At 56.9% G+C, this 13,348-nt stretch overlaps 1 protein-coding gene across 3 annotated transcripts in view; it reads right to left on the minus strand.

Moving 5' to 3' along the window:
• Positions 1-6,458: 6,458 nt before the first annotated feature.
• The window catches only part of ILRUN (inflammation and lipid regulator with UBA-like and NBR1-like domains), a 106,121-nt gene continuing 99,231 nt past the window's right edge, over positions 6,459-13,348 (minus strand). For all 3 annotated transcript variants that reach the window (XM_070245428.1, XM_070245426.1, XM_070245427.1), the window contains one exon: positions 6,459-7,205. In XM_070245428.1, coding sequence (XP_070101529.1) covers positions 7,023-7,205 — 183 coding nt within the window. In that variant the 3' untranslated portion in view covers positions 6,459-7,022. The remainder of the gene's footprint in view (positions 7,206-13,348) is intronic.

A 13,348-nucleotide genomic window follows, 5' to 3' on the forward strand; every position in this document is an offset into this window, starting at 1 on the left:
TCCATCTGCAGATGAGGAAACTGAGGCCCAGATAGGTTAATTAAATTGCCCAGGGACACACAGCTAACAAGGAACAGCCAGGATGCAAAGCTAGCGAAGCCCAAGCTCTGATCATGACTCTGTCCTGCCTGTACATGGGCCGGGATCGGGGAGAGTTTAGTCAGTCAGTCCCAGGAAGGTCGTTCTGTCCAGTCCTTTCCTCCGCCTTTGGAGACATCTTGCCACGCACGCCCTTCACTGGGCCCAGCAGCCGGTGGCCCTGAGGAACGCCCCTGCCCCCGCCAGTGACCCTTGCCTGCTCCTGCACCTGAGGCCGCTCGGCTCGTGCGTCATGTCAGGGAAGCCAGGGTCCCCGCGCCCAGTCTGGGACGCACTTGGCAGCAGCTGCCGGAAGGAAGCAGGGCCGCCCAGCATCTCGGGTGTCGCTGGCCACCCTCACGCTCTCCCGCACGGCCATCCACCTCCTTCTTCAGTCCATGTGTGCCCAGCCGAGCCCTGCCCTAGGGAGCTGAGACCGGCTGCCCCCTGTAACCGGGACGGGGTAGATGGGAAGGCCCCCAGGAGCAGGAAGGGGGGGGGCGGTCTCGGGGTTCCGAGAGCCTGGGAAGGCGGCATGGCCGAGGCAGCGGAGCCAGGGAGGGGCTGGGACTTGGCGAGGTGCGAGGAAGGGGAAGAGAACAAGCCAGTGAAGGTGGTACTCGGCATTTCCCACGTGGGAGGCGCGTACACGAGTGGGGCGGGCGGGGCGCCCTCAGCGGAGCCCCCTCCCTCCCCAGGCCTCAGTGGGGACGTCCTGAGTGGGGGCAGGACTAACCGCTGACACATGTAAAGCAGGGAACATGTGGTAAGAGGTGGGGGGGCGCAGGTGGGTCAACCACGGGTCCTCGCAACCACCCTGGGCAGAGTTCTGTCCTTACCCCCATTTCAGAGACAGACACACTGAGGCAGGGCAGGGACCCAGACGATCAGAGCAAGGGCCTGCCTAACCAGGCACCCCAGAGCATCTGAGGCAGGAGTGGGTGGGAAGTCTGGGGGCCGTCTCTTCGTACCCCTCGAGGTCGGCAGGCCATGGGCCTGGAACTGGGGGCTCAACACCCAGCTCTAGCCCCAGCCCTGCCTTTGACTTGCTGTGCAATCTCCACAAGTTCCTTTCCCTCTCTGGGCCTCAGCCTGGTCTTCTGAAAGCCGAGAGGCTGGATTAGACAGTCTATCATTAAATGTCTTGTGGGCCCTCTCAGTACTTGCCCACAAGCCCTCTCATGGTGGGGAGGGACTGCCTCTGCCCCTCACTGAATTTACTCTGCATCGCCATCCCCAACAACACTATGGCGGTAATTGTGCAGGCTCTTTACCTACATAGTCTCATTTCATCTCCACACCCTTGAGGAAGCTCTCACTTCCAGTTTACAGATGAGGAAATTGGGACCCCGAGAAGGTAAGTGGGTGGCCAGGCCCCACAGACAGTAGATGAGTGGGTAGAATGGGAAGCCACAATCTTCATGCCCCTGCCTCTCCTCCCAGGGAGATGGTCACCTGGCCCAGGGGAGGCCACAACTGGCGTGTCCTCCAGCCTAACAGACTTGGGGGAGGGAGGTTTCAGGATGGGGTAGCTTCACTCGGCCTACCCAGTGGCCACCCACTACCTGGGGCTGCCCAGGCCTGGGCTGGGATCCTGGGGGCACCATCTTTCCACGGTTCAGCCTTTCACAGGCAGGGGCTGGCAGCGCCACCATGGTGAGTGGCAATTGCCGTTCCCCCTGCGTTGCTCCACCAGCGATCTTCCTGGGCGCCTCCGAGGAGCACCAGCTGGGCCTCTGGGAGGTCCCTTGCTCACTGGGCAGACAGACGAGAAGAGTGGCAGTAAGACCATGCACAGAGCCTGGCGGTTGTCAGCACCCCACACGTCTGAACTGTTAAAGCTGCATGTCGACCCTCTGAGTTGGGCGCTACGATTATTAACCCCATTTTACAGAGGAGGAAACTGAGGCCGAGGAGCGGTTACATCGCCTCCAGGGTAACACAGCTAGCAGGTGCAGAGTGAGGACTTGAACCCTGGCAGCCTGGCCCCAGAACCACAGCGCTCCACTGCCGCCCAACGCACATGAAACCAAGGGCAACAATAGCACGTAGGCGTCTGTAATTAAGACTTTAACTGCACAGGACGGACTCTCTGTGCCCAGGAAGCTGAGCGGGAGGGAGATCAAAGCTGCAGAGAACGCCTGAGTCCTGGGGACCCAGGGGTTGGAATGGGTGTCAGGGCTCCTGATAAAGGTGTTTGATCCCTGTGAGATACTGGGTCCTGGCCCCATGGGTGCCAGGCACTTCACCCAGCCCACCTCCCCCCGACACACCAACCCTGCCGCTCCTATCACACAGATGGGAAACTGAGGCCCGAGCTCGGTCCAGAAGGGCCCTCTGAGAAGAGGGTGGGGATGTCAGGCTGAGGGTACGAGTTCCCGGGGGCCCAGGAGGAGGGGATGTGGCCTCTGCTTGCCTGGCCTGGGACCTCAGCTCTCCAGGCTCCTGCCCCTGCCCACCTGGGAAGGATCACCCCCCCTCCTCCCTCTTCCCTGCCCCCTCCAAAGTAGGAGGTAGGCAGATGAGAGGCCAGCAGGCTGCCCTTCACCTGAGGCCTCCCAAGGCATCCTTTAGTCCTCACAGCCAGCCCAGGTAGGGGGCCATTCCACAGAGGGAAAAGCGAGAGCTCAGCGAGTTTCAGTGACTAGCCCAAGGTCACACAGCTGATTAAAGTGGGTCAGTTTGCCTCTCTTGAGAAGGGGGAGGAAGAACAGAGAAGAGAGAGGAGAGGAGAGAGGAAGGGAAAGAGGACGGGGTGGTCTCAAGTGTCCTGAGCCCATTTTCACAGCTCTCTGCTCTGGTCTCAGTCTCCCTGGTTGGCTTCTCCTCCCCCTTCCCGGAAAGGACAGGGCACAGCCCTGGCCCCAAACTGCTGCCCCTCACACCTGGCCCCAGCCATGAGGCATCCTGCAAGTGGATGGTGTGGTGTGGGTTCGAGAGGGTGTGGCCTCCTGGGAGGGCCGGGGAGGGGATGTTTGTTCCCGGGCGGCCCAGGTTCGAGGTGCCATCTGGAAGATGTGGCACGGGCGGGCCTAGGTGGCACAGGGCCAGGGCAGGGAAGGGGGGACCGGGGCACAGCAGGAGCTGCCCCCCAGCTGTTGCCTGGCCCCAAGAGGAGGGTGGTGGCCTCAGGTGGGCGGGAGCCCAGTGTCGTCTGAAAAAGACCCTATGAAATGGGAACTAGCCCCATATCACGGGTGAGGACACCGAGGCCAGTAGATCAGTGAGCTGCCCAAGGTCACACCTGGCCAGGTGTAAGTGACATTGGAGCCTGTGTCCTACACGCCTCTCAGCACTGCCACATGGGCGCTGGGCACAAAGGGCAGGCATGGGACCAGAGGACCCGGCCCAGGTGTCCTGAAACCTTGGGCAAGCGTCTCCACCTCCTTACGGCTCAGTTTCCTGTACCGTGAACCGGGGATAACGTATACCTTGCAGGTGGATGGATGGGAGAAACAGATGAGATACAATTGGTAACCACGGTCAGCAGGATGAGAGCAGCCGCAGGGATGGGGGTGGATGTGCGTCTACATCACGTGGGTACATCAGGCTGACGACCCCACAGGGCTCACTGCCGCCACTGGATAGGGTCCTAGCCTGGCACCCAGACCCTGGACCGCAGGACCCAGCTCTGCTCCTCCCCGCAGCCACTCCCCTCCCTCTGGGGGAGGTTGAGCAGGTTTGTCTCCTCTTGCAGAGCCTCTGTCTTCTCACATGTCGGGCGGGGGTGCAGTGACATTCTCTATAGAGGGCCCACGGGAGGCTCCGGGAACCCCAGCGTGAGCAAAAGCGTCCTAGAGACACAGGAGGTATCATTACTCAGTAGCAGCATGGACACCGTAAGCTGTATCAGCCTCAGCTCCTCGGTGCGAAGGGGTTCGTTTGATCTTCCTCAGGGCCTCAGAGACATCATGGTGAGAGGCAAGCTCTGGGGCAGCAGGCCGTGCAGAAGAGACAGCTTGGGGAGCCGGCCCGTCCCCTCCCTCCCCAGCACCCGGGCACTTTCTCCAGGGGAAGGTGCTCAGGGCCTAGGTCTCTGCCCCGGGGGTGGAAGTCCCCTCTCTCTCATGGCCGTTTTGGGGTGGGGGGGCTCCTCTCCAAGCCCAGCAAGCTGCCAGGAAGGTCCGCCAGGGGTGCGAGGATCTGGGCGGCGAGGACCTGCCTCCTTCCTCAGGCCTCCTCGAGTCCACCATCCAGCCACAACCTGCAACCCCAGCGGCCAGGGAGGACCACTCAGGGGACCCATGGGGACCCCAGTCTTGGACCTTTGGCATCAGCTAGGTGTCTGGACCCAGCAGCTCCTCTGAAAGCCTCAGCACTGGCACAGGAGCCCCCAGCCAGACCCCCCTGTTATTTCTTTGTCCCCCAGGGCTGAGAGCATGGCACCTGACACCTGCCCTGGGCCTTCCGCCTGGGGCTGCGTTCCATCAGCTCCCCCTCAAGGGTCCACAGCCTCTGGACTCTGGGGCCCTCTCCTGAGGGCTGTGTCCCACACACACTGAGTGCGTGCGACTGTGCCCAGTGCTTCCCGACCACCCGGTTCATCTCTCTGCACTGCCCTTCCCTTTATCTTCTTGGCACTCAGAGGAGCGTGAGAAGCCTGAGATGACCTTGTTAGATTTTGGTCTGTGCAATGACCGTCTGTCCCCATCAGAGTGTCAGCTCCTTGGAGGCAGAGACTGGACCTGGCTTGTTCACTGCTGTGTCTCCAGCCCTGGGCTGCGCAGGAGGTGGGGAGGCCCTGCCCCTCCTCTCGGATAGACACAGAGCACAGAGGCTGGTGTTGTGTGTTCTTCCAATCAACTCCACCCTCCCGCTTCCACTTGAGCAACTCTGGAGGGTTTCTCTTCCTGGCAACCTCCACAGGTTCAGAAAATGTGCTGTAGGCTCCTTAGCAGAGAATAGATGTGTAGGGGTGAGGGTGGAGGGAAGAGCATGAGTTTTTTACGTACAGAGATGGAAGAGTACACGGCATGCATAGGGAAGAGAGCACTACTTGCCTCCCTAATATCCATTCTCTTTCTTTCTTTCTTACAAATGGAATCCCAATTTTCTTGGGTGAAATAATGCCAGCATTCCTAGCAGATAGAAGGAACAGTTAACCAAGTTCTGGCCAATGGCATATACATGAAGTTGTTGGGTAGGGATTCCAGGACTGTTCTGTAAAAAAGGGACTGATTCAGTCTTTCCTCCTTTCTGCCTACAACTGGAATGTGATGACTGGAGCTGTGGTGGCTACATTGTGACCATGAGGAGGCCTTGAGGCTGGAAGCCAACCTGTAATTACCTTCAGATTTTACATTCAATGAGAGAAAAATAAACCCCTATCTTGGTTAAGCCGCTGTCTTTCAGGACTATGTTACTTGCAGCTGAATGCAATTCCTAAATGACCCACGAGGGTGTGTCCGTATCTCCTTCGCCATCTTCTTTCTTGTCTAGACGGTCTTGGGTGACCACTTCCCTTAAGGAGGCTTTTGAGAAAAAAGGGGAGGAAGGGAAGGGAACAGAGAATAGACGTGAAGCCAACCCTGGGAGGTGGCCAGGGGCTACCCAGGAGAGAGGTCCTGTAGACATCGGCTGGGCCTGGGCATATGCAGGGAGGGCGGAGTCTGAAGGGACCCTGGATTCAGCTCTCATCCGCTGTTCCTCTCAACAGTAAATGTGCAGATAAACATACGATACCCAAGGCACCCCAGGAATGCCACCCCATTCTCCCAATTACACGTAGTCACTATTGGAAAATGCTCTAATGTCCAGGAACCATGCCAGGATCTCCCCTACCGCCATCCCTGGCCACTGCATCAAAGGGGTCAGGGCCCTGGACTGAGGCTGTGGCCAGCCCTGGAGTGAGGGTGGCCAGGCCAGAGACACTGCTGTGGAACTCTGCCAGGCCCTGTGAACAAGCCTCCTCCACTGGGTAGGGAGGCCCGCGAGGACACAGAGCGCTCAGGTGGACAGGGCAGCTCATTATCTAAGCCTCACATCATGTGGGTGAAGAGACAGAGCCCAGAGAGGGGGAGTGGCTCCATCAAAGCCACACAGCACTAAGGGCGAGGCAGGTGCTAGAATGTGCATTTCACAAAATCCATAATGGGCATCTAAACACAACAGGTGCCTGTCTTCTCTCACACATCCACAATGGTCACTCCCTCAGCTGCTTCCCATCTTTCCTCTAACAGCTCCTTCTCAGTGGGGTGGCCCCTGGTGTTCTGTTTAAAGTTGCACTTCCGCCTCCCTTCCCTATCCTCTCTCCTTTCTCCAGAGCCCTTTTCATTACCCCACATCCCAGATATTTCACTGTCTGTCAGCTCCACGACGCAGGGATATTTTTTGCGTTTCACTGCTGCATCCTCAGCACCTAGGGCAGGACTGACACAAGGTAGGGAAGTGCTCAATACACATTTATTAACAGAAGGAACGAATGAATCTCAAGCTTCACCAGTTCCGTCAGGCGCCGCATAACAATGCTTCAGTCAATGATGGACTGCATATCTGGTGGTCCCAGAAGACTAGTACCGTACAGCATGGACATGGGGGAAGCTAGACCATCTAGGTTGGTGTAAGCACACTCTATGACGTTCACAAGACAATGAAATTACCCAATGACGCATTTCTCAGGATGTGTCCCGGTTGTTAAGCGACACGTGACCATGGTGCTTCTGCAGGTGGAGGGCATGATAAAAATGTTTGAATGGCTTCTTCTAGTGCAGAGGTGTCCTCGAATGTGTCCCCCGCCCCATGGACACACTATGCCCGAGGGTAGGAGCTGCAGCCCCTGAGCTCGTTCATCCTTTGTGAGCCAAGATCCGACCATTGAAGGGCAGATGGAAAACAAAGCTTAACGTGTCTCTGCTGCTTTCCTCATGGAAAAATCTGAACAGGCCCCTCCACTCTGTTTGTGATCACGGCCCTCTATCAGTGTGACGGTGTGCACTAATGGACATTCACGCAGTGTGGGAGTCCACAGGCGCAGAGCTTCCAGTCCGGCCGCCTCTTAGAGTGTGCCCGCGGGTCTGAGCCTTGGACTTCTCACCTCTTACGTGGGATAACAATGGCGCATCAGGAAGGCACAGCGGGAGCTTGCTGGGGCTCTGGACGTGCTCTCCATCTTGACCTGGGTGATGGTTCTGCAGGGTGTGCACACGAAAGAGCTCATCGATTTGAACCCTTGAGTTTTGGTTCTTTACTGTATATAAAGTATACTTCAGTAACAAAGAAAAAATAGTACTTACTTCAGAAGGTTGTTGTGAGCACAGAATAGAAAGAATTTCAAATACGCCTGACTTACAGAGAAAACTGGTAAAAACTATCAACTATGATTAAGTAGAAATGTGTGCAGCCAGGTGTGAGCTTGGTGTGGGTATGTGCTGGTGTGAGACTAGGGACCCTAAGGGTTTGGTGGTGTGTCTGTGTATGAACTAAGGTCATGAGTGGGCTCCAGTGTAAGTGGATTCACGTGTGTTGTGTGAACATACGCCCTTGAGTGTGAGTAGTACACAGAACTGCACGTGTATGTTGGAGAACATGCTTGTGAGTGTGTGTGTATGCACGTGCAGGTGTGTAGAGGGCTCTGTTCTATGAACCCACTTGTTCTACACTGGACAGAGCCTGACTGCTGAGCTAATGGCACTGGGATGCAGCTGTGTCCCCCACCCCGGGTCAGGTTGGGGCTGGTTGGCATATGTCCTGCTCCCCCACACCCACCCCATCCAGGGGGAGACAGGAGACTGAAGGCCTGGGTAACGGCTCCCAGCAACCCTTCCCTTCCCACAGTGGTAACTTCTCAAAGATGCAAATACCTCTTCACTCCATGCAAACAAGTCCTAAAAGCAGAGGCTGCCTCCCCTGAGGGCCCAACCACCACCACTACGATTGGACCCCACTGGGCCTCCCCAGCCTGGCTGCCCTCGCTTGGGGATGGGAGCCAGCTGGAGTCAGTTCCTGTTTCCCAGCCATTGATTCTTTGTCTTCCCTGGGGGGCCTTGGCTCTCCTTGCTGGCTCAGGTGTCCAGGACTGGGCTGGGAGTGGCTGTGGGACACTGGAAAACGCAGTGTCCCCTCTGGCTGGGCTCTAAGTCCCTTCCTGGTCTCATGTTTGGGGATGCTCTGAATGGTCACTGCCCCCATCCTGTATGGCATAATTACTGTGGGCTCCACTCACAGGACCCTCAGCCTACCCAATTCCCCACCAGTGTTGACTTTTCCTGTCTCCTAGGTCCTGTCTCCCATCAGGGACGTGTGTTTTCAGCAGCCCTGGGTGACCCACATAGGGGAACCCAGCATGGGCTCAACACACACACAGATTGTCCTCCTGACCCATCTTGTAACAACTGCCCCAAACCCATCAGCTCTGCCAGCACGCTCACCCCCAAGCCTTCAGCCCCATGGCTCCTGGTTAAAGTGTGCTCAACTATCAGGAAGCCTGGATGCGTGGGAGGAAAGAGGCAGGTGGAGGAAACAGCATGAAAGCAAGAGCTGGAGATGTTCAGAGGATTTGGGTGCTGTGCGACACAAGCAAATGCCACGAGGACAGAGTGCAAATGCCACCTTGGTGCCCACCTGTGGCCTGGCCTCCATCCCTGGCCCTGGTACTGATACAGCCCTTGCAGGAACCTGGATGCAAACATGTCCGCCCCAGTGCCGCGCCCTCGGAAGTGGTAAACCACAGTGGCCAGACCAGTTCCAGGCATAGGCTTCTGGGCTGTCATTTTCAACCTTGGGCACACCTGTGATCCTGCCCCTCTCCAGGGGCCCCCACCACTGTCTGGGGTCTGAGCTGGGCTGGGCAGCGTCCAGCTCCAGCAATCAGGCCAGCCCAGCACAAGGCAGTCTCTCCTGCACATCTGTTCATTTCTCCACTCAACCAAGGTGGACTGAGAGCCTCCTGCATTGACTGCTGAGGACAGCTTCCTGCCTCACAGCCTTGTCTTAGAGGAAATTAGGATCTCTTAGACTCTCTTCCAGAACAGTCCTTTCCAGCATCCCAACTCCCACCCAGCCAGGAAATACCCGCAAGGCAAGGATTTGCTGGAAATAAGAGCTGTGGTCCAGGGAGAGATTCCTGAGCAGGCTGCAGACTTTCTGGACTCTGCCTCCCCAATGCCCAGTGTCCCAGTCCTCTCTTCTCAGGAGCCCAGACCTGCCACATCTTGCAGGTCACAAAAATATAACAACGGTCACCACATATTGGACACTTACTATGTGCCAAGTATACGATGAGAAACTTAACGATGGGTTTTCACTCTCATGATACCTCTGGGGAAAGGAACTGCCCTCATTTACAGATTAGGGCCCTGAGGTTCTGAGAGCTTAAATAAAGCAGTCCCACGGTGGACAAGCAGCAGAGCCTACAGCAAACCCCAGCTTGCCCACCTGGAGTGGAGAGCAGAGGCAACACTTGCCCTGGAGGAGTAGGGGTTTGGAAAACACACTCGCAGGAGGGTGGGGGGGTTCGGCCAGGGCAGTATCTATCCTTTCCGGACAAGGTCTGGGCCATGTGGCTCCCTCTGCTGGCCTTGGGCCCACCCTGCACCAGCTCTGAGGTGCAGTCCCCTCAAGGGACTCCTGCTCTCCACACATCCCCCCTCCCACCCACAACACACCTGAGACCATTCCTCACGACTCAGTGCCACCCTGGCCCCTGCTATCCCACTGCCCTCTGCGTGGGGGGCCTCGGCGGCTCAGAGGCCCCGAGCAGCGACAGCCCAGCCTTTCAGGGGTCTTGGGTGTCTTGGCTGCCGACCAGGGCTGGGGGCTTGGTACAGGTGAGCATGGCCCCCAGAGGGCCTCTCTCCTCGGGCCCCTACTCAGACACAGCCCCCTTCTTCTCTCAGACTTCCTCCCTTTCCCACAGCCCAGCAGGAGGAATTTCTAGAACTTGGCTCCAGGGCCCATGTCCTTGAGGACAGGACCACAAGAATGAAGCCATGACCTACTGGGGCCCTGGCTCCACTCCTCATGCCCATGCTGCCTGGCTCCCGGGTGGGGGCCACCCCTGGCCTGGACAGCATCTAGCCCCTTGTTCACTCCATTACCATCCGTGGGAGGGGCCAGCAGGGAGAGGGCTGGGACACAAGCGTCTAGGGACAGGACAGGGATTGCCAGGACAGGGGAGAGGTCACCTGCAGTCATCAGAGCTCTGAGGTCTGAGGAGGGGACTTCTCGGTCAGAGATCCTTACAGAGGGAGCTGGCTAAGAGCAGGCTTTGAGGGAGTGTTTGACAGATGAGGTCAAACCCACTGACAACTCCTTTGATGATCTCATCCAGTCCTGAGACTTGAAATTCCATCCAATTGCTGATGACTCTCACAATATGTCTCCTGCCCCAACCTCCCCTCTGAACTGCAGACCTTACATCCACCCTCCTGTCGGCCCAGCACCTCCCATGGATGCCTAACAGGCATCTCACGCTGAACAGCAGGTCCAAAACGGATTCCTGATTTCTAGCCCCAAGACTGCTCCCCGTCAGCCCCGCCTGTCTTAGGTAACAGCAACTCATCCATCTACTAAGTCGATTCCAGCTGTTCAGGCCCCAATGTCAGGAGTTGTCCCTCCCTCACACTGTACACCTAACCCATCAGCAAATAGTGTCGGCTCAGCCTTCATATTGTTCTGAGGCTCTAACTCCTCACCACCTCCACCGACACCATCCAGTAAACATGGGGTCTCCCTGCTTCTGCTCTTGTCCCTACAGCGTATTCTCAACACAGCAGCCAGAGACATCTTTTCTAGGATGTCGGATGTGTCCTTTCTTGTGCTCACAATCCTTCAACGGCTCCTGTCTCTCCTGGGGTGAAAACAAAGCCATTTCAGTCACCTCCCAGCCCCACACGATCTGACCCCTCACCTCTCTGACCTCATCTCCTACTACTCTTCTCTCTCACTCTGCAACAGCCCCGCTCCCACCTCGGAGCCTCTGCCTTTACTGTTCTCCGCCTGCACCGTCCTTACTCTTTGTGGCTATGAGTGAAGGCTTCTCCGACCGCCCCGTATGAAACAGCAGTGCTCGCCCTCACCAGCACTCCCTGTGCTTCTTGGCTTTATTTCTCTCCCCAGTGCCTGTCACCTCTTAGTACGTCTCTGCTGTCTGTCTACCCTGACTAGAACGTCAGCTCCACGAGGGCAGGGGGTCTGTCTCTTTTAGTTACTGCTGTATCTCCAGCACCTGGAAGAGTGCCCGGCCCGTAAGTAATGGTCAATAAATGGATGAGTAAATGACCCTCCCAGCGCAATGGCAGCAGAGCTCTCCCGGACGGGGTGAACACTGGGAAGCGCGTGTTCTCATACCTCTTCCCCTCTAGACACACACAGGAACAGAGAAGCGCTGATCTCCTTTCAGAGTCTCAAGTACACCACCCTCTCTCATCTTTCCACAGGCAGTTTCCTCGGTGCCCTTCCCATTTCTCAGTTCTTCAGGTTGCAGTTTAAGTGTCGCTTCCTCAGGGAAGGCTCCCAGATACTCTGGACTAAGTTAAGGTTGCTTACTCCACACTCTCCAGCACCTGCACGTCCATTTTCACAGGAGTCGTGACACTCAGGAGTTACCTGTCACAAACTGAGCACCAGGCTGACCTGCCCTCCACTGTTGCATCTGGAGGGTTGTGAGGATTATATGAGGTAAATCATAAAAAATAATTTAACAGAAGTTGGTCACTAATGATCAGCCAACATTATCATAATTATGGTGGACACTTAGATATTTGTTGTTTGTGACAGAAAAGCAACACACTAGAAATGATGTTTAAATCAGAAGTCACAGCCTGGATAAACCCTGGGAAGTGCTGGGAGCCACGGCCACATTTCGAGTGTTATTGTTCTAGGTGACCTTAGCTCCCTCAAATTCTAGTGGGCCTAGCCAACACAGCCCTGCCTACATCTGGCTCAGTCTCACAGATCAGGCGGGTGGTGGGGTGGGGGTGGGGAGCTGCAATCCTTCAGGCCACCCCTCCTCATGTGAAGTTCAGACTGAGCGCCAGCAGTGTCCACTCACCTGGGAACCTGTTAGAAATGCAGAATCTTCCCCTCTTCCCCAAGATATACTAAATCAGAATTTGCATTTTAACATGTCTGAGTTTGAGAAGCACTGCCCCGGATCACAGCATCTCAGAACTAACGGCTAAAAAGGATTTAAAGGAAAAATCCACACGTTCCATCCAGGTCCTGGTTTCTAAAGCAGTACACCTCCACTTCACACAGGAGGCACCTGAGACCCGACAGTCACGCTGGCCTGTCAGAATCCATTCGGTGGGCACCCTGACCCCCAAACACACACACTCTCCCCGATCTCCAGGCACTCTCGTCTGCTCCCTGTCCCACTCCTATTTTTGAAATCCAGAGCTGCCATGAGCGCCCTTGGTTTTCTTGGCCGCCAGACAGGGCCGGACACCAGGCGGTGTCTGGGAAAGTTGCTGGGTCACAGCGGGGAGGTGAGGGAGGGGCCTTCCCGAGAACAGAGAGGGAGGCACCAGGTACAACCTGAGCTGGGGCAGGCAGGTGGCTTGAGAAGACCTGTTTGCTCTGCCAGGAAGGCTGGGCCCGGACCACTGCAATTGCCTCCCTCACTCTCCACCCCCAAGACAAAAGCTAAGCCGAGAGCCCCCTCCCTGTCACCTAGCCCCCGTGGGAATGGCTCAAGCCAGGAGCTACCATCAAACCTGCTCCCTCTCCCAGGGCCTGGTGACTTCTTGACAGGTTACAGCCCCAAAGACAAACAGATTCTGCCAAGCAAATAACTGTCCAGCAGTGGGGGTTTTGGGGAAGGCCTGGGAGTGGGTCTCAGCTGCCAGAAGACCCAGGTGACAGACAGGGTGGGGGCCCCTCTCCTGCGAGGACTTCCGTGGGCACCTGGAAGGAAGCAGGATGCGGGTGGACAGTCCCGCCACTGGGGGCGGGGGCAAGGGCGCTCACCCCAGGGGTCTCCGGGCCAGTCTCCCAGGCTCCCTCGCCCTGGGCTCTGTATCAGGCTATACAGAGAAAGAGTTCTGCATTCAGGCCCTTGGGCCAGGAACAGTTCTTTTGTGGGGTCTCCGCGTCTCTCATGCACTCGGTGGCCACAGGTTCCCTTACTGAGCTGCCTACCGGGAGAAGGCCATGGAATCCCCTTCCCACAACTCCCACAGCATAGATGGCCCAGCTCACACCCAGGGCCACCATCACTTAGAACACACAGCTTTGCCAGCCAGGGTGGAGGCCAAATTCTGGGGTCTGCAATTAAGTGAAAATAATGCCGGCATCTGGGAGTCCTGGGTCATGGTCTGCAAGACTCAAGCAA

Source organism: Equus caballus, chromosome 20 (genome assembly GCF_041296265.1).
Source record: "Equus caballus isolate H_3958 breed thoroughbred chromosome 20, TB-T2T, whole genome shotgun sequence".
Classification (NCBI taxonomy): Eukaryota; Metazoa; Chordata; class Mammalia; order Perissodactyla; family Equidae; genus Equus; species Equus caballus.